Source organism: Lissotriton helveticus, chromosome 4_1 (assembly GCF_964261635.1).
Source record: "Lissotriton helveticus chromosome 4_1, aLisHel1.1, whole genome shotgun sequence".
Lineage (NCBI taxonomy): Eukaryota > Metazoa > Chordata > Amphibia > Caudata > Salamandridae > Lissotriton > Lissotriton helveticus.
In genome coordinates, this window is record NC_136063.1 from 717,059,536 (window position 1) to 717,086,360 (window position 26,825).

General features: G+C 44.9%; 1 protein-coding gene across 1 annotated transcript in view; it reads left to right on the forward strand.

Annotated features, from left to right (window-relative positions):
- The window catches only part of LOC144827307 (maternal DNA replication licensing factor mcm3-like), a 213,928-nt gene that overhangs the window by 11,416 nt on the left and 175,687 nt on the right, over positions 1–26,825 (forward strand). The window contains exon 3 of the mRNA XM_078685676.1: positions 2,331–2,539. Coding sequence (XP_078541802.1) covers positions 2,331–2,539 — 209 coding nt within the window. The remainder of the gene's footprint in view (positions 1–2,330; positions 2,540–26,825) is intronic.

The window sequence follows — 26,825 nt, forward strand, 5'->3', positions numbered from 1 at the left end:
TTGAAAAAGTGATGTTCCTTCAATGGAGAGTTGTTTTGGCAAGAGTAAAGCCCAAACAGCGCTAATGATGTTGAGCCGTCTTCCACATCCTAGAAGGGACCTGTGTCTTATTCTGGCATTCGAACGCGGTAAATTCAATTCAGACGTCAGCACCACAATGTGCAGAGTTGTAGATTTAGGAGGGGTCATTTGAGGTGTTACCCCCAACCCAAAATAAATGCATTTTGTGATAGTAGAGTGCAGGTGCTTTCAGTCAGGTATGGTGAGATGTTTGTTGGATTTCACAGGAATCTCTACATACACACTAAAACACGCACACACACTCCAAAGAGAATGCAAAAATCGTTGGTTATTTCACCAAAACGTGTTTTCTCTCACCCAGTAGCCCTACCAATGCATTTACTCTCCCTTTTCACTGCCCATTAAGCCTTTATCATGGCCCCTGCTTGTCATAATTTATTTTAACATTATGGGGTATATTTACCGAGATTTTGTGTTTGCATCACAAAAGTGACACAAAACGGCTCATAAACTCGTTATTTATTTATTAACCAAATTTACTTTACTGCGCAAAACTGCTTTGCACTGGAAATTGACTTCAAAGTATACACTCAACAATGCTTTTGGATTTGGATAACACCAAAGTTGGGGGGGGGGGGTTGAGGGTTCATGGGTGTTCCTATTCAACTACCCTGGTTTTTGATGCAATACCCTTGTGGGAGGGCAGGTTGGATATACAGACGCGGAGGCTGAATATATTGACGAACAGTGCCTTTATTATCAGATGTCCCAGTCTTGGGTTTAACAGGCTCTAGTGTTCCTCCCTCAATAAATGTCTCAGTTTTGGAAGGGCCGGCCGTGGCACTCAGCGTTGTTTCTCCTTCTTCAGCCTGAAGATGTGGATCCTGGGGCGATGTGGACTCCGTGGCGTTGGTTTACCCGGAGGGCACCGAGAGGAAAGGAGAAAAGGAGCCTGTCAGTTCGTCTGTTCTGTAGAATCCCTTTTCCTACACCCAGTAGTGCTTAATAGACCGGAAAATGGGGGGGGGGGGGGGGGGGGGTGTGAATAGGCTCTGGACGTGTAGTGTTGGTGAAAAGGGGGGTAGGTTATGTATAGGCTCTGGGGGTGGAGTGAGGTCAAGGTAGAAAAAAAAATAGATGGGGCAGATGAAAGTGCAGGATTACTACTTCCCAAAAGAAAACCAATGTGTCGCTTTTAATGCCTATTTAGTGCGAGCATGCAGTTTCAGACTTTCTCCCCATTTTACTACCCACTTCCACTCTCCTCCCGCAATATCACACTATGCCACCCACCTCCCACAACAACCAGCAACCCCCAATACACTCACCGGCCCCGCCGTAACTCTCCTGAGTCACGGCCCGCTCTCCAGCCTCCTCCGGGGGACACCACCACTCCTCCGTCCAGCGGTCTTCGGTCTCCCCTGCCTCTTCCTCACGCTCAGGAATGCTGTCTTGACTCTCGGCGTTCAGCTCTGGCACCCGGCTCAGAGATTCGGCGTCTTCTGCGTGGTCAGCCTCGTCGGTCCTAAGGTCCGCCCTCTCGACGTTCTGCGACCCCTCTTCCTGGTTGACGTCGGTTTTTACTGGTCCTTCCTCCGTCGCTCCTCCCCTTGACGTCAGTCCTCCCCTTGACGTCAGTCCTCGCTGTGGAAAGAGATGAGAGGCATGGATCGCCGTCCATGGTTCCTGCTGGATGTGACTAACTGAGCAGTGACCTACTCGTGTAGGGGACTCTGGGCCCCGTAGTCCGGCCACACGGTGAGCTCTGCCGGGTCCTTTATCACATCCCTATTTACAAAAAATTGAGTTTTGCGTTAACATTTTTTTAATACATCCATTTCAAATAGGCACTATCACAGAGAAATGTTTTTATTTCTTCTTTCTTTTCTAACTTTACGTGTGTGCTGCACAACAAAGATACAAAGTGGTAAACATTTTAAAGTTAGTCTAAGCATTCTAATTTGTATGGAAGGGTACCTTTTCAATACAAAAATCAATACTAGACTCCACAGCCCCTCTTGCACTATGGTTCAAATATGTGTGCATGGTGCACGGCTACCTGATTGTGCACTGGGGCTAGGGAGAGAGTGCTGTATATCTCTAAATATGGTACTCTCCTGCTCTCGCCTTCTCTTGCAGGTGTGTATAGAAGCTGCTCATTTGTGTAACAATGTATAATAGTGTGGTGGTGGGGACCAAGCAGTATTGTTAGATTAACCAGCAGTACTTGGGAGTTGGCAGGCCTTGGCTCTGGAAACTGATCGGTTTCGAATTAAACAATGAAGTAACCATTTGTGTTCCTTTTCCAGATTATTGAATGATTCGTTTGGAGAAGTGATTGCTTTCCAAAAAGCACTGAAAGATATGGTTAGCTCAATTGATGCAACTTATTCCAAACAGTTTGAGGAGTTCAGTGTTGGATTTGAAGGAAGCTTTGGAACAAAGCATGTTTCCCCTCGTACCCTCGGTGCCCACTTTCTTGGTAACCTGCTCTGTGTGGAAGGCATTGTAACAAAATGTGAGTATCCTGTCCTGAGTGCCAGGGCCTTCATGCGACAATTCATGTTTATTGTTTACATGTATTTATTAATTTTTAAATGTAATAACAGTTACGTGTGCACGTATCAATGATAAACACATACAGGTCACATTAACATGGCTATCATGTTGGCAGTACGTTTTCTGTGTGCATCACATGGGGTGTAGAGTAGGAGGGGTGGACGGTGAGGGAAAACTAGGAACAGATATGTGAGGGATGGTGAACAGGTATGTGAAGTTCTAACTGTTGCCCAACCAAGTACTCTGTTGCCATGTAGTGCTTGCGCCCTACTCATGTACTGGACCAGTTTTTCATCTAATTGGTATGTCATTGTGGTGTAGTAAAGCCTAAGTTAATTAATGTTACCTGAAAAGCTGCCCAGCTGTATGTGAGCAGGGCTGCATTTTATATTGGTGAGCCTGTGCAATAGGCTTAGAGCCGTTGACCGCAGACTAATTTGCTGAATATGCGTGCACTCGACCATCTTGTTCATTTTAGAAACCATTATTTTTTTGAAGCATCCTTTAATGTAACAAGGCACAGAAGGAAATAATTCAATTTCTCTGGTGCTCGTGTTGTAGCTGAACTGCAAATGAACATGGGACCAGTCTTGGTAGGGAAAAGTACCATTAACTTTTGTAAAATTCTGCAAAAGGGCAATATTTACACATTTTTGTAGCAAAGCAGGAGCCAATCATAAATGACTCCCTCCTACCTCAATTGGAGCTAATTAGGATAAAGGCATATAAGGACTGAGACACATGGTCCGGTTGCTCAGGGGAGATGATGAGTGTCTGAATTCTGACAGTTTGCATGATAACACCAGGAATATGGGGAAACTATACCGCGCACGACTCTACAAAAGAATAGAAAACAAATGCAGTGTTCTTAGCCAGATGTACAAAAATTAAGAACTGCCATTTCCAAATTGCAATTTTTAGCAAATCGCAGTGAGGAAACTGCAGTTCCTAATGTACAAAAGAATATATTTTATAATAGCAACTCATAGTGGGGTTGCAAATCAACCTACCTCCATGAATATTAGAGGTAGGTCCCAATTTGTGACCCACTATGAATTGCTGCTATGACCAATATGGTGTCCTGCTGAGGTCAACAGACCACAATGTCTTTGATTGCTTTTATAAATAAAGCACATTTTAGTTTTTAAATGGAGCACATTTTCCTAAAAAAAAAAAGATGCATTTAAAAAGCTAAAGAAACGTACGTTTATTTTTTTTTGAATAGTTGGCAGTGGACTATGGGACCACTACCTGCTCTTAAACATTTTTTTGTACATTCTCAAAGGGTAAAAAGAGGGTCCTTCACATTTGGCAATGGGTTACCACCTCCTCTGAAAAAGTGGTACAAATATTACAGTTTGAGACCAGAATTCGGTGGCAAAACATTAATGGATGCCACTGGTATTCAATATTTGGAAGGGATACCCTAAACACACTCCTTCCAAATACTGAATTGCATAACCAAACTGTTATTTGGTAACAAGTTACTGAATCTCAATTTGTAACATTGCAAAATGCATTTTTACGCGTTAGCCCGATTCTATGAATCAGGCTGCTATTTGTGACCTTTAAAATAGATTTGTACATGGGGCCATTTATTATTTGGATGGCTGGAAAAATGAGGGTACTTGGGGTAGAAAAAAGACCAATGGTTTAGGGTTGTGTGATATCTGATTGGGTCTACCTAACATTCACCCTTATCTGTATGTTATCTCAGGAATGTAGTATTATTTTGATCATACTGATGCACATAATTTGTACACCAATACTGCAAAATAAATAGCTGTAATATAGGCATATTCTTCTCTGACGGGTTTATTTGACTCTTAACACTCCCTTTCTATTAGAGTGTCCTGTATTGGAGTAGGAGTGAGGCACCTGTCCTTGTTTTCTTTGAAAATTGTATAATTTCTTTTGGAGCTGTGGGAATCTTCCAAGTGTGACCCCCCAATAATATTGGATTGAACACTTGGGGGAAAAAAAAGTACTGTAAAGTCCTCCCTTGACAGGTAATATATAAATGGAAGGTCCATCATCAGAGCTGATTCCCTTCATCTGCCCACATACCCTCTAGCGATATAGTGGCATGATCAGATTGTGTACCATTGGATGACTAGTTGTTTCACGTTCATTGCTAGTTTATTTCTTTATTTATTTTCAGAGTTTTATATAGCGTTGGCTAGACCCGGAGGTATCGGAGCGCTTTACATGAGTATCAGCGAGTTACAGGTTACAAAAATTACATCCGTTACAGGAGCTAAGAATAGACCTAGGAGAGAAACGGTGATAATACAATATCAAATGTTAATGACACATATGCTGGAAAGGGTAGGTAGCCACAGGAACACAGAGGGAGGGAAGGAAACAACTGGGAGAACGAGGAAAAACGATGTCCAATGTCCGGCTGGGTAGGAGACACCCGATGGGATGAGCCAGACAACTCTATAGCTGCCTAAACAGCTCCACAGGGCATCAGACATGTTGCTCGGTCACTTGAGATGCCAGTACCAAGAGTATTTGGGTGGCTGAAAAAGGGTGGTCTGCTCCCTATCAAATAGATGTTCAGCTGCCCAGGTCTCCATTAAATCGAGAATACCCATTGTTTCTTTGATGCACACTGACCCTTTTTCATCTTCCCTGTTTAATTGGGGGTTATGTTTGCCCTACAATATGTAAGACCCAGCTAAAGTTCATGCGGACAAATTAAGTTCTCCAGTTGATAATTCAATTGTCAGTTTTTGCAAAAATAAAATCAGCATTATCAATATCTCGGACATATGAGCAACCAATGAAAAAACGTTTTCCCCTCTTCATGTCTGCCCTTCAGCCAGCTGAATGTACTATATATTTTCCTATGCCCTAACTTTTATTTAGCAACACGATAGTTACTCTGCAGAGCAGTGCTGTTACACGAGCAAATACACAGTTTAAACCTTGTGTGCATAAAGATTGATATGAGTTTTAACATGTGTCCCTGACATGGATTAAGGAGGGAGACATATCTCAATCCCTTATTCACTCGATACCGCTGTAATCTAACATTCAACCCTTTTGTGTTCCAGGGTTAGCTTCTAATCTTCTATTTGTTCATCAGTGTAACTGACATAATACTAAGTTTATTTGCATTTCCCCTCTTCATCCATAAACCTTCGTACACGCTATTGTGAATCTTCAGTCGACCCCTCGCCGCCCACCTCTCCCCCACTTCAGCTCTCTGCATCCTTATCTGGAGTCATGTTTTTAGGGTACTTGTTGACCCTCTAAATCATCCTATACAAGAGAATAAGCACATTTTATCACCATTCTGTAGATGAGGATTATTAGATAGATGATGGTTGGTTATTGAATCGGAGTGTGTAACCCAACGTTTCCCAGCCCCACAGAAGTTCCATGTGTAACTTTTTTGTTTCTTGGACTTACTCCCATCAGCCCCCCACCCCCCATTTTTCCTGACCCTTAATTAAAAAACCTTTGAGATGGGAGTTTTTCTGTATCACTTAATTTGGAGGCATTGATGTTTAATTGGGTGGGCTGGATTTTCATTTGCTGCTTATACATGGTCTGTCTTTTAAAGTTTTTCCACCACTTCACATGCATCCAATCTGTCCTATTCATTTATCCTTCTGTCTTTTTCTGTTCTCACCAGCTCTGCATTATGCACCGTCTGTAGTATGACAGTCTTTTAATCTTCGAATAATGCTTTCAGTGTAGCAGTTTTTTGCAATACTTATGCGCGCAGATATTTGAACTCATTGCTCATGCCTTCGGTATACTAATATTTGCCTGTTGTAGTCCATAAAATTTCATTTGAAAGAAAACAAAGTTGCGTCACGTTGTCTACAGCCACTTCGCTTTGAAGTGGATCTTTTTATTCTGAAGATATTGCAGCTCAAAGTCCCATTGAATAATAATAATGAAGGACAGGAATGTGATGGTTATTTAGCTCTGAAGACCACTTAATAGTTCACTCATATTGCCGTAAGGAGCCTCTTCCTCACTTCCTTTGTTTGTTCCATATTTTCGTAAGCTCGAGTTTCGCGCCATATACACAAAGCACTTTACAAAGTTGGACCTGGAATTCTACATTCTAAGATAAAACTCTATAAACCTTCAAAAAGCCGGAAGTATGCTAATCTAGCTTTATCTAAAGTCAAACGTGTCAAAAAGACCAGAATGGGTGGCCGCTCTTTTACCCACTTGGCAGTGGCCCATTGGAACCTCTTGGATCTGTGCCTCACTTCCGACCATGCCAGGTTCAGAAAGAACGCAGTGATATCTCTATAGGAATGAGCGTTGCGCTCTAGAAATAATGTAAATAAAATAAATATTCAAACACTCCTATATTTTCTTTTGACAGTTATCAAGATTTCCAATCTTGCTCTGGAAATCAGATTTGAACTGAACGTACCTCTAGCAGTCTGAGAAGCTGTGTTCTCAATTTAATTCAGCTGATCTTCAATTTCCTTAATTCTTGTTACCTGTTGTGGAGCGAGCAGGCTGAAATTCTTGTATTTGCCGTGAACACTTTCAGAATTGCAGCTCTATCCTTGTGCTAGCCCTGCATAAGTGTTAAAGCTGGCAGTAGATTTCAATAACTCTAATGCGTCATGGTGTAAAGAATTTGACGTTACAGATTTCGTTTGGGTCTGCTGAAACTGACTTTTCCATACCCCTGTTTTAGGCATATACACCAATGACATGTAACCTGTCTCCTAGCTCATGGACTTACCAGTCTATCTTCCGCTTGATTCTTTCATGGGGCATTGAACACACTGCTTCTTTTTGCATCTCCATTGAAGTTACTTCCCGAGTTGTTTCACCTTGCACCATCAGGGAGAGACTATCAACGAAGAGTCTTGTGCTAGACCTTGAACCTCACTGTAGGTGGCTATATATTAAATTGGTTTATCTTTAATTTCTGTCATTTGCCCAACCTGTTGTGAGGCAGTGGCTGAAGTAGTTGGATTCCAAGTCTTAAAATACTAATTCGGTTGTTTTTAGTGGAGGTAGACACGCTCAAGACTGACTCAGTCGCAGTGTGCTCACTCTGGTGAGGGCATAGAGGAAGTAAAGGGGGTGTGATTTTTTTTTTTTTTGCAGGTTGCTTTTTCTGTACACTTTCAGCCTGGCTTCACTTTACTCTCCAACACTCTGCAAAAGTTTGATTGCAAATTTTGAGTTGCATCTGACACACAGATCCATGAACACTACAGACTACAAAGTAGGTGAGGCCAGGTTAGCAATGCTGATTGACCAAGGGTTTTTCTCCCTCGAGGTGGACCTCTCCTTCTCACTCCTTTACAGTGAAGCCGGGTCTTTGATCATCGTGTTAAAGTCTAATCTCAAATCATAATCCTACTGATGTTATTGAAGTATGGGTGATAAATGGTTTTAGAAGTTATCTTGCGCTTGAAGTCAGAAGGTCTTATTGCAGTCAGATGTTTTTCTGTTAGTGTGAGAAGGTCTAGGGATCCTGGTCCTGGGTGGTACTGCCAATATTTGTCTGTAATAGGGGAGGAGATTAGTTCAAGGCACTGTTCCCTACCAGCCTCTTTTAAGGAACTGAGCAAAGACAATTTGAGTATTCTACTCTTTCTTTTAAGCATTAAATCTCCCAAAAGTATCCTGTATGGCTGTGAAGTATAATTTGAAAGAAAGGCAAGTATTGCATGTTTAATTATTTTTTTTCCAAACAGTCTTTTATTAGTTGTATTGATTTTATCTGATTTCAAAGTTTTTGGGTTGTGCAAAAACAGCCGACACACATGTTTCGCCCTACTTGGCCTATTAGACCAGGGCTTTCTCCAGGCTTATTGGTTAAATATAACTACAACATGCAATTTCCTTCCATTTAGTTAGAATGAATTTGTGCAACAAATTTTCAAGGCAAAAGTGCATAGATTGTAATTAGTATCCAGTAAAGTAACTGTCCTAGAATAATCCCTTGCTTCGAACATTGTGCTGGTTTAGCCATGGTAACCTGTGTGGTTGCCCTCCCTAACTGCCCTGAATACCACCTTCTCCAGAACAGTACAGAATGCAATTTCTTTCCTTAGATTGATGCTCAATAGCATCTTGTCTCCTGCTCCAATTTGTTAGTGGGTGCGTGTCTGCTTGTGCCATAGTATTTGAAGGTGTTTGTATTTGAGGAGTTGTTGTTGGAGTTGGTAAGGGATCGCTTGATCTATATATCGTCAGTAGCAACTGTGATGATCAGCAACCCTTGTCCAGACCTTCTTGGAGAAAACATTAATCTCTTAGAACAGAAGAGTTGCCTGAACTGCTTAAGATGCTGGTAATTTCAGTATTATCTTCCGTTTACATTTTTGCCATGGTCTTGGTTTTGCATCATTCGGGTGATCTTGAATAAAAAAAAATATATATCCATATTCTGCCTTTAGATCGGCCACCTGGTCTTTTCCTCAGCCTGGTCTTTTGTTCTTCTGTAGTAACTTTTGGAGGGGGGGTGGGGGGGCTTGCGGCTTCATAGAGCAAGATAAAGTGATGAATAAAACTGCAAAACAGAAATACTTCATCAGAACAACAAACCAAAGAAAGTTATTTTCTCTGTCTGTTACATGGACTGTTTAAGTTTTGTTTCCTCTGGACCTTAGAGATTTCCACTGTGTGCCTGATCACGCATGTTCAGATATTTACAGGTTTTTTGTCTGAGCATACAGTTATGTAGTGATATAGTTGGGAGGACTTATCGATCTGCCTTCCACAGCCTCGCAGACCTAAAGGCTTTGCAAGCCAGGCGGCATGTTTATCTAGCCCCTCTGATCTGCTGAAAAAAAAAAACTAATTTTCACAAGGGTGCTAGAAAGTCCCCCAAATGCTCTCGCAGGTGTTCCGACTCCATGCCTGTTGTCATGCGTGCAGCTTCAACTATGCAGGAAATGCAAACTGAGCATCTGTACTCACTGCAGAACCCAAGTGCCTGAGCGCACTACCTCTGTGCACAATCTTTCTGTTGCAGACATGCCTCGTGCACCCAGTATGACCATGCCTGCTACAGATCAGTCACTGGCATTCGCCCATCGATGACCAAAGTCTATTGCCAATCATCAAATGTTTGTTTTGATTCTGAAAAATTTTGGGCTCGAACACTTTAAGAAGATATTGAGGAAATGATCTTTTGAGTCACGGAAATGCTTCCAGTTGAAATGTAAGAACGGAGCTACAATTAGTAGTTCTGACAGCATTTTCTTCCCCCACACGCATGCATTGTTCTTTGGTAATTCAGCAGGCTACTTTGACTTTGGTTGGATGCTAGTTTGTAAATAAGCAGTCTTCCTTTCCAGGGATGGGCGTGCTTTTCACTGTGCGCTGAAAAAAGAAATTCTGTGCAAAACAATACTTTACCCATGGAATTTCAGAGAGGTCTTAAATTTACATTCTTTAGTATCTTTCCATGATAGTATTCCAGGGAAACTCTTGTAGAAAGAATATTTTAGTGAAGATAGTAATGAACGTTCATACTGCTCGGAGATGACTGCTAAGCATAGAACCTTCCTCTTTGGCATGCCCATATTCCATGACATACTAACATTCCATCTTGAAGGCCCATTCTAAAAACTGTATACGAAATATTACCTTCTACTTCACAAACTATACCTACACAACCACTACAAATCATCTTCACAGTTTTACAAAATCTTGACATTTCTTTGGTGCACACATAAAACCAGAACTTCTCTTGACACCACTCATTCTTCTCCTGTCCTGATTTTTCATGTACTATACTGCAACCATGTACACCATTACTATGTAAGTTGGGATCCAGAGTAACACAAGACTTACTCACCCATTTGCCATCTGACCACTTCACATAATCTCTCCGAATGTTGCTCAGGCTCTTTGAATTTTTAAAAGCATTTCCCAACCATGATAGGATTGTTAACACATACCCAATCTCCAACCTTCAATCTACAAATTCTCATTCTTTTATCAGCATTCACTCTTTACAAATAGGCCATATTAGAATGCATTTCAGCCGACTTCCACCAATCCCATACATCTCCTTATTTGAGAATAACCTAACTGTCCGAAAAAGACCCAATTCTCTCAATGCTTTTTTCCACATCAATTCAAATATAGTTCTTCCAGTGATACTGTGTGGTATGGTGCGATGTGACCATACCAGTTATTTGATTGCTTTGCAGATATCTATACACGTAGACTGACCACATTCCAATAAAAGCATTTTGAAACGTTATACTTTACCATTGTTTTGGGGCTGATATTGCGGCGTCTTAATATGTTTAATTGGATATGATTTTAAAAAGGTACCATATCTGACGAGGTAAATTGAATCCCGTTATCCATCATTATCACTCCTCGAATTCCTTCTCTGACAAACACCATCTGTAAACAACCAATCAAACTCTTAATGGTGGGTTCACTCAACCCATCTCGAAAGATGATAAATCAGGACCAGTGCTTTAAATGGGCCGGTAATCACCGGTACTGAGTACCGGCACTTTTTCTAGAACGAAGAGTACCGGTACTCATGGGGACCTAACTTTAACTGAGGCAGCGCTCCCTTCATCCCTCAAATGATACCAAGGCAGCACCTTTATCAAGCACAGCACGGAATCAATCACAGGAGCTCGCCACCAGGACACAGCGTGAGCTGCTTTTGTAAGTCATCCGCGCAGGGGTGTGACTGCAGAGTCATTCACTTATCCATTGATCTTTCACAGTGGGGCTAAGAGGGGGCTGTAAAATCTAATGGCTGGCGGTGGGAGGCACTGTTCAGGACATAACAAAAAAAGTTTGCTAAAGCTTTTACCGTCGCCACACATGTAAATTGCCTTCTTGCATGTTTAAATAGGAAGGGATCTTGTTACCAAACTCACTGATTCCTATTTTAGCGACCTTGGACAGACGAAGTCCAATAAAAAAGGTGGGCATTGGCACCTGGTTCCACAGTACAGACATTGTCATCTCTGGCCCTAACTTAGGTTTGCAAATGTTCCAGGAGAGAGTTGTGTACTAGAAAAATCACTCAGTGGGTTTTAGGCCACCGGTTTGATTTAAGGCAGGCTGAAGCTGCATGTCATCCTAGGCGGTTGATAAAATGAATGCGTTTTAGTTAGGTTATAGAAAAATCCGTTAAGCAATGGCCTCATTAGTATTCAGACCTTGAGGTTTGATACCTAAACTGTCCATTACAAACTTTATTTAAAACCATTTGCAAGCGTGAGTGGTTCCCTTATAAAACGTACTACTTTTATGTACAGATTACAAAATCGAAGCAAATGGGAAATATTTGCTGAGGTGAACTTTGTGGATGCTGTATTCAGAAAGGAATGTTTACTGAAAGTCATAGTAGGTGATAGTGCAGGCAATTTAAAGCTGAAACATTCTAACAGTATATGAGCAGGAGTGGATGAATCTGCCTACCACCCTGAAGGAAATTGGAGTGTTCAACGGTTTAACAGCAAAGCTAAAGAGATTGAGTTGGCAAAAAAACCAATAAACTGAATTGGGAGAAAAGTAAGACCAGCATTGGCAAAGCAATAGGTCTTGTAATGGAACAGCTAAAAAGAAGCTTTATGAAGTGGCCAGAAGAAACATGGAAGGAATGGTAGTGTGAGGAGGTAGAAGAAACAGAATGGGGAAAGGTGGAGGGGAGAAGAAACAAGATGGAGGATGGCAGGCGAAGGTTAAAGCGCTGTGACGTTGCCAGCGTTCACAATGTCATATCGTTTTAAAAAAAAATAAATAGCACCTGAATCATAGCACAAGCTGCGGATGAACACTAGTTCATCTGCGTTTGCTCCATCTACTACTGAAAGAAAAGGAAGTGACGCATGGCAAACGCTCTCCATTTAGAAGGCAGCAAAGAAGCGTGACCAGGCTGCAAACTAATGGGAAGCAACGGGTAGGTTCCAGGCACAAAGGTCTCACAAGCGAGAGTGCGAGCACGTAGACGTGCAGATGAGATGTACAAAGGATTAGAGCTTATTGGATCACACCGTATGAAACTACAGAACTGCATGCATACCACCTTGGCACGGTCAAAAAGCTAACCCTTCCCCTTGTTCCCCCATAGCACCACCCTTGTGCCCGCCCTAAACTCTGCCCACTGCTCTTTTGGTGAGTACCTGCACTTATTTTTTCTCATTTAAAGCACTGATCAGGACTATAAAATATTTTGCTTGACTTCGCAAAACATATTTGGAGCCAAAAAGTACACTTATACTCTTTGCTAATCTTTACTTGGACACGCCACTGACTCAACCGTGCCTTCAGTCACCCAAACTTTATTGCTTACTGAACATTTGTAGCCTTTCAAACAGATTATTTTTCCTTCTGACAACTTGACTTTACAAATGAAATGACTTCACTCAAAATCTTATCTTCAACAATTACTCTTACCCAATCCTCCTTTCTTTCAACTACTCAAATTTTCAACCTGCGCTACAAAACTCTCCTCGACCTCTGATTCTCATTAATAATTTTCGACCTCCTCGATGGGTAACCGTAAGTCAATCTGCCCTTCAATTCTTCCCACCTGGAATATATTCCACAGTGAAAGAAATTTGTAATAATCTGGTTGACAGTCTAGCAATCTAAGCTGTAGAAAATTTAAGCTTTCTTCCTGATGAGAGATCAACTAAAGCCTTTTTTTTTTTTTATATATTTCTTTTTATTAAAAGAAGGCATCAAAAATAAAGACATGACATGGAGGAGACACCCTCCCATATTGCACACCATCCTGTAAAGGGGGGGGGGGAAGCAGGAAACATAGTACACAGTGATAAACCATCATGGAGAGGTAGGAATATCAATGGGAGAATCAACAGGTGGCACACAGATGTCTCCCCTGTAGCGGTTACACAGTTTTTTCGCGTAACATACACCAGTCCATGTTCTCTTTCAACTCGTCAACGGTAGGTAGCCTCTCGGATCTCCACCGCTAGGCTATATTCCTTTTCGCTATCATATTACCTAGAGTTACCCATTTGTTCTGCGCTACATTAAGATCAGTGGGTTCCCAAATATTCAGGAGGCATCTCCTCGCTTCCGGCAACACAGCCACTCCCAAAACCTCCCGCATAACATCATGTATCCCACTCCAATACTCGGCTACCGAACAACACTCCCAAATGATATGGAGGAATGTACCGACAGAGCCACCCCCCCGTCTGCACAAACCTGTATCCGACAGCCCCATCCGAACCAGGCGGGGTCCTGTGACATAAACTCTGCAATATTTTCAGCTGAACAAGCCGCAGGCGTGCTGGGATTGCGACTACCTTCGGTGAAGACACAGCAGATTGCCAGTCCTCATCTAGTTCAATACCATCTTGCCACCATTTTTCCCTCAATTCAACCAGGAGATCTGCCCTATGATTGATCAATTTTTTATAAATCAGGTGTTAGACCTGGCATCATTTTTTTTTTCTGTTTGCCTCCTCTGTTTACGATCTTTTTGCTGGAATATTGCTTTGGGCACTGTGCCACTGCTGATCAGTGCCACCGTGCAAGTGCTACCTATGTAAAATTGCTGTATTGATTGAATTCCATGTTTGGCTTATTTGGTATACTGTCAGTCCCTAGTAGAGTGCACCAGGAGTGCCAGGGCTTGTAAATACAAATGCTGCTAGTGGGCTTGCAGCACGTGTTGTGCCACCCACCGAAGCGGCCTGGTAAAATATGCCTAAAGGTCTGCCATTGCTAGACCTATGTGCAGCTGGTACTGTCACGCAGACTGCGCAAGTACACCTACTTGCCAGTCCCTAAACCTTCCCTTAACTTCATGTTAGTCACCCCTATGGTAGGCCCAAGGGCAGGGTGCATTGTAAGCATAAGGTAGGACAAGCCTGGCCAGGTTGGCATGTCCTAATAGTGAATTACAGCCATATTCGTTTTTCACTATTGTAAGGTTCCCTGCTCTCCATAAGTTAGAATGGGCTGCCAGGATTATTAATGGTATAATCCTAGCGGGCTCGGGGAGCATGGTGCAATGTCGAGTTTGGTATCCCTGAACTCATGGTTTAATAACGCATCTGTTTGGGTGGATGGTTTTTAGACTCTGTGTTTGAAAATAGCACTTTTAGAAAGTGGCTATTTTCTTGTCTGTCTACTGGTCTCTGCTGGTTTGGCGTGCTTGTGACAGGAGCTGGGTGGCTCCAGAGGTCTGAATGAGTCAGTGTGGGGTGGTGGGGCATTTTGCATTGAGAGTAGGGGAAGAGTAGCTCCTGATAGCCTGCCCTGCCTGACACAATGCTGGCTCCACCTCCTGCCAGGCGACTGATGGCTCTGTGCCTGCCAGGGACGATCCTGGCCCCACCTCCTACCGGGCGACTGACGGCCCTGCCCCTGCCAGTGACAATGCTGGCTCCACTTCCTGCTGGGCGGCTGAAGACCCTGCCCTGCACAGTGAATAGGCCAGGTGGCTCGGCCTGGCAACACTCACAACAAACCCAGGAGGGGGGGGAAATCCCCCTGCATGGACAAAGGGATCAAAGCCAAAAAGGGGTATAAGAGAAGGACCCCTGAACCAGGAATTTAGATCACTTCTGACAAGGAAACTTGAACCAAGGACAAGAAGCCTGCTGATCCAAGGACTTGCCTACCCCTTCTGCCAGTGTGCTGTTTGCTGGGGGGAATCCTGCAGTCACTTCTTTATTTTTGCCAAGGAACCAGGAGAGAGGAACTGTGTGTGTACTCTCAAGCTTTGCTAAAGAAAATCTCCAAGGGTTGGAAGAGTGCCAGCCTCCTGTTGAAGTCACCGGGCCAAAGGACTTCATTTATTTGCTGAAAGTGCTTGTTACTGGAACCTGAAAATCCAGCACCTCTGAAGAATCCAGCAATCTCGACGCCGACGGACGCTGCCGAATCCAGCTCGACATCGTGAGTGCAGCTCCCGTGTCCCGCACCTTCGACGCCGGCCGCCGGGCCCGATCAATGCTAGTAGCGAAGCGCTGCCGACGCCTCGACACCGAGCCCTCTCGACGCCGTGAGCGCTGCTCACTCTTGCAACATCATCATCGACATCGACGACGCCGTATCCTGCTTCGCCTCGTGAGCGCTGCTCCTGCCTGACATCTGTCGACGCCGCTGCAGATCGCCCCGACTCCGAGGCCCGATCGACGCCGAAGACTCGACGCTGGACATCTCGATGCCGCTGATCATCGTGTGCTTCGCTTTTCCAAGGTACTGTGTTGTGGGGGTCTGTGGGGGTCTGTGCGACTCCGGGCTCGACGTAGCGCTCCTTGCGGTCGACGCCGAACCTTTGGATTAACTTTGCCTCGACGTCGTGTGACTCCCTTGTGAGTTACATTGTTGCCAAGAACTGTGTTTTAAAGAAGAAGAGTTGCTTTTGTTACTAAAGACTTTGTGCTAAGAAGAAACTACGCTTAAACTATTATTTTTCCTTCCAAGAGTATTTATTAAGACTGTGGTATATTTTTGTCGTTATCTGGTCTTGTGCTAAGCCTTATATAAACATCCTTATTTTTATAATACTACTGTCGTGTCCATTTGTAGTGTATTCACTTTATTACTGTATGTGGTCATAAATGCTTAACGCACTGCCTCTGAGATAAGCCTGTCTGCTTTGCCAAGCTACCAAGGGGGTGAGCAGGGGTTATCTAAGTGTGTGATCCCCTTACCCTGACTAGAAAAGGTGTGTCCCTATTTTTTAGAAGTGTATACCTCTGCCAACTAGAGACAGCTGGTTCTAACATCAGGGAAATCGTTTTTTCAGGCAGATGACCATCTAAAATTCTGTCTTCAAGAGGAGATACCTCGGACAGGTCTGCCTCCACTGGCAGAGCCGCCATCAACGCATGCCTGACCTGTGCATAGCGAAAGTACTCAGTTCTCCCCAGTTTATATTCAGTTTGCAAGTCTTTAAAAGTTTTAATCCTCCCCTTAACCCAAACGTCACGGATAGTCGCGATCCCAATCAGGTCCCACTTGTCAAAACCCTTTGTATTCCAAAGCTTGCCCAACTTTTCGGAGTCAAGAGTGGGGTAGCCTACGTCAAACGGTCCCTCCATCCCAAAGAGCTAGTGGCCTCACGCCAAATCCGCACCGCATGCCCAGTCGGCCCTGTCAAACTTCTCCCTGCCGACCTAGCATACAGCGCCCGATTATAGTTGCCTCCAGGAAGAAGCCATCTATCCATCGCATATCCAGGGTCTGAAGGGGGCCCATAAGTACTAAGGTTAATGGACACCAACTGAGAGGGCCAATAGTATCGCCTGATATCAGGGAGTGCAATCCCGCCGTCATACCATGGAAGCGTCAGTTTAGCCAAAGCGATCCGGCGTCTACCATCCCATAACAGGCTACGTTGTAACCCTTCGACCTCTCGAAAGTAACTCGCTGGCACTACATCTAATATATTTTGAAGGGCTTAAAGAAAACGGGGCAAAGACATCATTTTAAAGAGGGTCGCTCGCCCCAGCAGGGAAAGAGGGAGTCTCTTCCAGCCGGCCACATCACTTCTTAGTCTGACCAAGGGGGGAAGGAGATTCCTAGCATAACGGACTGCGGGGTCCAATGAGACAAAGATCCCTAAATACTTAAACCCGTCTGTAGCTATTTGAATCGGACAATTTCGCGGGGGAAGCGGAGTTTCCCCACTAAGAACGAACAAAAGCGATTTACCCCAATTTATAGATAACCCCGAGTTCCTACCAAAGGAGGCAAACACGTCACAAACAGCATCCAGGGATTTCCTAGGTGAGGCCAAATAAAGTAAAATATCGTCTGCATACAGAGATACTGTCCCCCCCCCCCCCCCCCCCCCCCACTGTGGTGACCACCGGAGACCTCGAACCGAGAGCTCCCAGCGGATCCAGGGGGCCAACGGCTCCATAGCTAATGAGAGCAGAAGGGGAGAAAGGGGACAGCCCTGTCGGGTGCCCCGTCCAAGGCAAAATGGCGACGAGACCTAGTTATTCACCACTACTTGGGCGAGGGGTTCAGTATATAACAAGCGAACCCAGCGGATAAAGTCAGAGCCAAAGACAAATTTAGCCACAAATAAGGCCACTCTACCGTATCAAAGGCCATTGTTGCATCAAGCAATGCTAGTACAGTGGATTCCATCAGGGTGTGAGCCCTGGCGATCACACCATGCAACCTACGCAGATTGAGGGCCGTGTTCCTATGAGGGATGAAACCAGATTGATCGGGGTGTATCAATCCGTTGATCACCCTAATCAATCTGGTGGAAAGGATCTTAGCAAGGATTTTGGGTTCCTCATTTAATAACGAGATAGGCCTATATGAAGCACAACATGATTTTGGTTAGCCCTCCTTATGAATAACCACTATAGAAGCTACTCTATGATCGTAGGGCAGTATCCCCCTCTCCCGGGGCTCAATGAACATGCGTCTCGGGAGCAATCTTGTCAGGTCGACGTTTGTACAGCTCAATTGGGATCCAATTAGGCCCCAACGCCTTACCAGAATTCAAGGAGCGCACCGCCTGGGCTACTTCATCTATGGTGAGGGCACTATCCATAAACTCATGGGAGCTGCAAGTCTCGTAGCATCAACCGGGAGTCCTCCTCCGGGAGATCTGATACCGAGGTGTACTCAGTGTGAAACTAATCCGCAAAGCTATCCACTATATTATGGGGGTCTGTGATATGTAGCCCACTCTCTGTCACAAGCTCTGGGACAACTCGATCCGCCCTATCCTTCTTGTCCAACCAAGCGATTAGCTTCCCAGCTTTATCTCCAACGTCATACAGCCGACCCTGCTGCTCTCTACTCAGGGCTTTAGTGCTATCTGTGACCAGCGTTCTATACTTATGCTGTTTAAGATTAAGGACATGCAGCTTAGCACAAGTTACCTCCCGCTCCAGCTCATCTTCCAGGCCCCCAAACTCAGCCTCTACCTCAATAATTTCTTTATTTCGGTCTCTTAGCTCCTGCTATCAACGAGAGAGCCTGACCCCTAAGAACCGTCTTAAAGGCTTCCCAGAGCGTAATCGACGAGGACACCGATCCCTCGTTTTGTAGGAAATAGTGGTCTAATGCCTTGATCAGGTCCCCCCTAATTTTTGGATTACGCAGATGCTGGGGATTAATGGGGGCCACCCTACCCTCCGATCGCAAGGCAACACCGAAGCGGAACCAAAGCGGTGACTGGTCAGATATGCCTCTAGCAAGGGGTGTCCCCTCCAATCCGTAAGATGCGTAAGCTGCAGGCACAAGACAGTAATCTAATCTAGACAGGTTACCATGAGCCCCAGAGTGAAAGGTGTACTGCTTTTGGTCCGGATGGAGTAGTCTCCAGCCATCAACCAAACCCATGGCATCGAGGAAGTCAGGCACCCATCTATGAACGCGTCCCGCATCCCGTGGGGGATGCCTATCCATAACTCCAGAGGCCACCGCATTAAAATCACCCCCCCCAAAATCAATAGGCCACGTGGGAGATCTAGTAGAGCTTTCCCCAAATCGGCAAAAGTAAGAGCTTGCATGCCTGGAGGCACATACTAATAACAAGGATAGAATATGACCCTCCCAGCGACCCGTCACTCCAACATATCTGCCCCTGTCATCCTCGAAAATAGAACCAATCACCAAAGGGAGCATCTTATGAGCAAGGATTCCTACCCCCTTAGAGCCAGTAGTAAAGCCCGTGTGTGCCACCAATCTGTATCCCATTCTATGCATCTCCTTACACTTATTTCCAACCAAATGAGTTTCCTGTAGTAGAACCACATCAGGAGCGTACCGTTTAAAATATTGAAGAACTACACTACGCTTGATTTTTGTCACCCAACCCATTCACATTCCAACTCCATACCCTTAGATCCCTACCCTCATCATCAAAGACACAGAAGGAGCAGTCACCCCACAACCCCTGAACACTGTCCAATTTGATGCCTTGATAAAGAACGACAAACAATACAAAAAGAAAACAAAAAACCCCTCCCCAAACAAACTCCACTTACCACCCCCCTCCCTGCACCCCTGCTCACGATGTTCCTCCGCCCCCAACTCGCATTGTGCCTGTCGCCCCATAATCTAACTACTGAACTATCGAAAAGTAAACTGAGGAGGAGTACGACCCTCCGATTCCCCGCCTAACCCCCAGTGTATCATTGGACCTGTTTAAGCCATTACTACAACTGACTTATCTGCGGGTAAGGTTCAGCCAGGGTACACACCCCAACTCGATCCAACCCCACCTGCAACAATGTCAGTCATTATTCTTGCTCCTGCGCGCCTTCATCCTCATCTCCGCTCTGTCGCCGCCGCTCATCTCGTGAGGAAAGAGTCTCCAACCACTCCGAGGCAATTTAAGGATTGTCAAAGAACGCCTTGCCCTCATGTTCAACTCTCAACTTGGCAGGATACATCATGGCATACTTCAGCCCTTTATCACAAAGTTTCCTTTTGACACCCATGAAGGTTTGCCGTTGTTTCTGCACCGCCTGCGTGAAGTCCGGAAAAAAACTGAGGGTAGAGTTTTCATACCTCAGAGGACCCCCAGTCCTGGAGACCTGCAGGATAACGTCTCTGTCCCTAAAATTAAGCACCCTTGCAATCATTGGCCGGGGTGGTGCTCCAGGTCGCGATCTCCCTCCCGGTATCCTGTGCGCTCTTTCCACTGTAAAGAAATTCCCCAAGCCTCTGGGTTTCAAATGATTGAGTATAATGTCTTCGACAAAGAGGTCCGCGGCCTGGCCCCTCGGCCTTTTCTGGCACACCAATAATGCGCACGTTGTTTCTCCCTTCATATTCGTCCGACTTGCGACTTCACTAGAAGTTTTGAGATCACGAACTTCCTGTTGCAACAAAGCCACATCATCCGTAAGACTGGAGGTTTTGATGTCCAGTGACTTTCTTTTCACCGGTTTTGGTGAGGTCTGCATGGATTAAGTTAACCTCGATCGTGACCGTGTCAAGCTTATGATCTAAGGACTCCATCTTCTGACAGAGGGAGGTTTTCACCCCGTCGATAGCAGCCATCGCATCCTGTAGCATTGACTCTGTTGTAGAGGCGGACGCCTCCATACTTCCATCTTGTAATTTCCCAAACCCGGTAGGCGACCCTCTGGTTTGCTCTTCAATACCCAGCCCGATGGCTAGGCAACAGGATACATGCACGCCGCGAAAGCCTTCCACTAAATGTCCATGGTCCTCAGTGGAAGAGTTGCCATGCTCCCTGCCTGACCACAGCCACATCATGCCCTTCCTCTCCTGCGTCACCGCACCGTATCCACACACAACAGCTTGGGGCACTTCTGACCTTCACCGGCTCCCCAACGTTCAATCAAGGACCCTCAGCTCACAGCTCCGCTCCTCTTCCCAGTCAACGCGACCCAGGAAGGCCACAGTCCAGCATCCACTAAGCTGGGGCCCCAGGTGGAGGTAATGCCAAGAGTAGTGCCACCACGGCGTGAGCGTGCCCCTTCCGTGGGTCCGCTCGTAATGTACTGTGGGGGGCAGTGGGGGGGGGGGGCGACTAGCAAGTGTGGGGAGAGAGGCCAGGACTTCCTCTGGGCCGAGCCGGAGACTTCCAGTTTCGACCCCGATGTTGATGCACTGCAGCCGGGGTCCGATTCCAACTCGAGACCCCGACTTCTGATGAGGTAGGCCGCAATCCTCCAGGTCCTTTTGCTCGGGATCGCGGCGTCCGATCGGGACGCAAATTTCAGCACCCGGCACTGCTTCCTGTCTGCGACCGAATTCTCCAGTCCAACCACAGGATAGAGATCAGGATGTACCCGGGGACAGCGGGGGTCTTGGGAGCCTCAAGCTCACGCGGCCATTTTGGAGGCGCTCAAGCCTTTTCACTTTTTTTTTTTTTTTTTTTTTTTTACACCGATGCCCCACAGATGCAGCTTAATTTTCTTCAAGCTCCAAACAGACAAACAGACGCCAGCAAATACCTGTGCATCTACTGCAACCATTTACCTTCTTCCTTCCACAAATGATTGTAAAGCAGGTACCTTGATAAGTTCTTCTTTAATTCTTTGAAGCATAAATTCACACTACTTGGACCACACAATCTCCGCACCTTTCTTCAGGAGTAATCTGAAGTACTCCATTAAATGTGCACATGGTTTTCTGCTTGATGTCCCCTTGCCCCTGGCACATTGATAACTTTTAGCCATCTAAACCTTTACCTTGATTGATTCACCCAATACCTTCATTGTAGCCTGGAAATACCCAATTAAATCTATTTTGCTTCCTTCAAACACCACAGTTAAAATATCTGGAAACCACATTTTATCAAGCCACAACCGGTCAGATTTCTACTGAGACACGGTAGTACCCGTGTCAACTAGAAGTGTAATTTTTTTTTCTTTGATTTAAGGCTTCAATATATGGATATGCAATGTACCTCCCTCTACCTGTCCCCTCACTAATTGAACCCTAAACTAGTTCCTTACTTTGCACAGACTTCTCCACCTGGTCTTCACACTCTTTATTAAGTACACAATGAGCACCACAGTTCTTCCCACCTCTACACCCTGAGAAAATGGCCACTTTTTCCACACTTTCTATATTGTTGGCCTAAAGTAGAAGCGTTCTTAATTGACTGAAGACCAGTAGTTTTCGCTGTGAAGACTAGCAATGAACAGTAAATGAAGACTAGTAGTCCTCAATGTGAACACTAAATGAATATTAATAACACTCCATGTGAACAAGAACTGGAGACTAGTAGCACAAACAGAGCACTAAATGAGCAATAATTGCATTCAGCTATGAACACTAAATGAAGATCAACAGTTTGTATTTGTGACTATATGGTGGTGATGATTATTCATTTCCAATATCACTTTGCTATTTTTAAGTTTCAGCATAATGGGGAAATATTTTTGTTTCCTAAAGCGAGTTCTTGGAAAGGCTAACGGTTAAGAGAGACTACTGCAAGAGATTTTATTCATACCAAACTGTTTTTCTGTCAGTATGTTCTCAGCAGAGCAAGGTCTAGCATTTGCAATGATATGGGGACTCTTGTTAGTCATCTGCAATGCAGGTGTCATTTGGCTGGTCCTTTCAATTGGCTGAGAGGGAGGGGTAAGCTTGTAAAGTGTGTCCCTTTAAGTGTAGTCTGACCACCACTATGCTCAGCAGTCCATGACCCTCACCAAATCAACTACATCCCCGTGTGTAGTCAGAGCTGTGATGGGGCTGCCAGTAAGGTCCGGTGGCGATTCTAACAGATAAACAGCCAGTGCCTACCAGAATGGATAGCTGTAGCTGCTGTTTGCACTTGCTGCTGTAAGGAGAGAGGCAGAAAGCTACGTGGTACAGTGAACGAGGAGGTGTGGATGAGAAACTAGACCATACCACTTTCAAACATTTTATTTTTTAATTCTTGATTTTGTGTTTGCAAACCCAACATATGTTTTGAAAAACATGTTGGTTACCAATTGTTAATGAAGCTCCAGGCTGTCTTTCTGAGGGCAGGTGGAGGGCATTGGCACTGCTCTATCAGCCATCAATAGTATGAGTATGTCACAGCGATGGTGGCAAGATGCAGATTCAGTGATACCACTGACGTGTCACTGACCCTACCACTCACATAAGTGTATCTGATTTAAATCGATAGTAGTGTCCCGGAGAATTCTGCAGTAGTTTCTAAAAGAAGGTAGCTGCAAGAGAACATTAATACAAGGTAGATGCCCACGGAGGCCAGTGCAGTGGAATAGGCTTATGGTTCAAAAAAAGTATTTAGTCTGACCCTTTCACAAAATTGCCCTGTCGACAATTAGAATGTTTTTTTGAGCTGTTTACAGTTCACCCTGCCCGGTGACAATAGTAATATTAGTTTTTGCTACTTGACAGCCTGTAATGTTGAGTGACCATTACTAAGTTTAGATTTCTGAAATATGCTACCCAAACAATTGGGTTATTAGTTGATGGGTGCAAGTACCCACCTCCTGGTAACAATCCCAATCCTTGTTCGAGTGAGCTACTATGCTCACTGAATAAACCAGAGCTCAACCCCCTCTTAGCTATGGCACAGAGCAAGCAAGCTTAACTTGGAGGCCAAGTGTAAAGTATTTGTGCAGTACTGTAACAGTAATAAAGTCAAAATTCCAAAATGTAAAAAGCTTAAAATGAATAAGAAAAATAGAGTACAGTTTAAGAAACAACATTACAAAAATTCAATTAGGGGAGCCAGAGTTATGAATAAGGTTTTAAGTAGAAATGGCACTAAGAAGCACAAAGTGCCAACGATAATTCACGGTCTCAGTGGAATAAGACCTAGGTCAGTTTGTTGCTCACCGCGATGGACTGCGGGTCAGACACTCCAACCGCGTTTGTCTTGGTTTTGACTTTACTCCTTTAAGTCCCAATACCATTCTAAAGCCCCCAGGACCAAAGGAAGGGGGGGGGGCGCTGAGAGGCAGTATCGAAGGCAGAGGCTGAGAGGAGAGACCAGTATAGGTCCAGTTGGTACTGGTCAGCTGAACAGCTGCAGGAAAAGGCCTCCTGTAGCTTGTTGTCCATCTAGCAGGAGGTCAACGTTTATGACCTTTGGAGTCAACTACTTGTCCTTGCACAAGACGGAGAGCAGTGTAGTCTTCTATGGTCTCCTCCGGTCTCGGACAGCAGATGGTTCAGTCTTATGATTTTCCATGGTTCCATGTGTGTTCTGAGGTGGGGACCTGGAGGTGCCCCATTTATGCCTGCCATGAATTAGTCGATCGGAATGACCAATAGGGAGTCCCTAACCAAGAGTGTACACTTTCAAGAATTTCTAACCCCAAAATCCAGTTTGATGTAGTCCTTGTACCTACAACAACTGCTGAAACTGAAGCCTAGTAGAACAAAGCTAAACGTTCAGCAACTAGACCATGGATACACAATGTTTTAACATCCAGTTTCCCTTGTTTGAAATGTGCCCAAATGTTATATGTAAATCTAGCAGAGCTGTCAAACAGGCTGCAACCCTATAATGTCAGAGGAGACCCACTGTGACTGGTCCTGAATGGCTGGGAAGACCCCAGAATGGCCCTACCCAAGTGTCCGTTAACAGTTGACTGTTATAGGAGAGGCTTCTTTCAAGGGTGCCCCAAGTTTTGTATGAAAAGCTCCAGCAGACCTGTAAAGGAGAATGTGACATTCCGCAAACCGATGTCGCGTAATTCTTTACTAGACTATAACAGCTGTCATCCTAAATCTCTTCGAGATAATTTACCTTATGGGCAATTTTTGCGCATACAACGAAATTGCTCAATTAAAGACCGGTTTGAACATCATGCCGATTGCCTTAAAGAAGATCTTGCACAAAAGCATTATCCCAAAGGCCTAGTTCGGAAATCAAAAAAGAGAGCCTCCAACAACAACCGTGAGGGGCTATTGGAGATATTGCCACCCAAACCCATTCAAAATCGAATGACCTGTGTGAGCACCTTCACTCCGCAATCAAATGCCATCCAGAAAATAATAAAGAAACGTTGGTGCATTCTGAATACTGGAGGGGACACTATTCCAGCTCCACTGTTTGCCTTTAAGAGAGGGCAGAGCTTAAAGGACAGATTGGTTCACACGCGTCCCAAAGGGGACATACCACGAGCATTAGGTACATTATGGGACATGCCTGCGGCCACAGGACACCATCCCTGTGGGAACTGCGCGGCCTGTCCAAACACAACGAAATCCCAAACTATTGATATAGGGACTGGGAGACCGTGGGAACAGCGTAGGTTCACAAATTGTAACAGCTCCAATTTAGTGTACCTAATTAGCTGCCCATGCAACAAAAGGTATGTGGGTATGACTACTCGCAAAATCAAGACACGCATTTGTGAACACAAAAGCTCTATTCGGTGCTCAAGACAGTCGACCAGACTGACGAACCACTTTTTAACAGCCAAGCATATGTCGTCTGAGTTGCATTGGACTGTGATAGAGCAGCCTTTGATACCAGCCCATATCACTGACACTAAGAGTTTCCTGTTCCAGCGTGAACAGCGATGGGTATATAAACTGGGCACAGACAAGCGAGGATTGAATGAAGATATTCCTTGGATGTCACTCAAGAGTTAGAGGCACAAGATAATCAGTGCTTTTACATTAATGAATGATATGCCCGGAGTGAGGTATATCTGTTACTTCCCTTGAGTATGAGTACCTGATGATCATATGGCATGTAGGCTGTGAGTATTACTCCCACATCACGACAGGGTAACAGAAGGGGCCCTCTCGACAGTAGATATCAGGAATGACGCGTGTAACACATGTTGTGTTCAGATTAAAGGATGAGATTAATGAGACTGGTGGAGTTGTTCTAGATAGAGCACCGCCAGCCTGCTGATTAAGGGAGATAGAACATGTTCGCTGCCTGGGTGCATGGATGCTCAGTAGTTTTGTTGTCCAGCACAATGGATACAGCGCAGGAGTAGCGCGTTTATAATGGCCTTTTGAGGCGAGATCTGTCTAGGTCTTACCCAGATGCGCCAATAGCCTAAACATGATATGGTCATAGACCTTGCTAAAAAGACACACGGGGCCTTAGTTTTGGTGCTTCCCTTTTTTGTCAACTAGGAGTTGCCGCCAGGCGTTTTTATACGCTGTTTAAATTGTTAAAAAAATTTTCTTGCATATTGCGAGGGCGTCACGATAATTTGCGTGCTGACGCCGGTTTTGTGTGTAAAAAATCTGAGGAGTCTATGAGACCTTTTAGTCCCTATACAATAGATAGGTTTAGATAGAGTACACACGAGGGTTCCAAACCACTAAGCCCATAGTTCCTCGCGTGACGCGTCCGCGTCACGCTCCGCGCCAGCCAATCGTAATACTCCTCTGGCATACCCGGAAGAGGACAGACTGACGCTAGCAGCAAGGAGCGGGGCAGCGCGTCCCCGTTTCACGGTATGTGCCGGTAGGCTCATAAGATCTATAGCCTATTTAAGTAACAGGACTCCGTCCGCCGGTACCTCCCACAGACAGCCCAGTTGGACGTCTGGAGTACCGACGGATAGGTGAGTCAACAGACAGAACAGGCGCCTCTGTAAGCCACGCTATATCGAGTGGCCTGCCTTGACCTTACAGTACTTCCTTTAATTGATTCTTGTTTTATATGTGTTTGTGATTCATACAGAGCGGGGCTCCGCAGTACCTGAGCTAATGCCGGGTGAGGTGGGGCAGCATTCTCCATAACGTGGGGTGAGTGTGTTTTTGTACACAAGTGGCAATCTGGCTCTTTTGGGAATAGCTGTTATCTCAAAATAAGTGTGGAAGGAAATGGATTATAAACCATTAATTGCGAGACTTTGCTTTGTATTCGAGTCTCG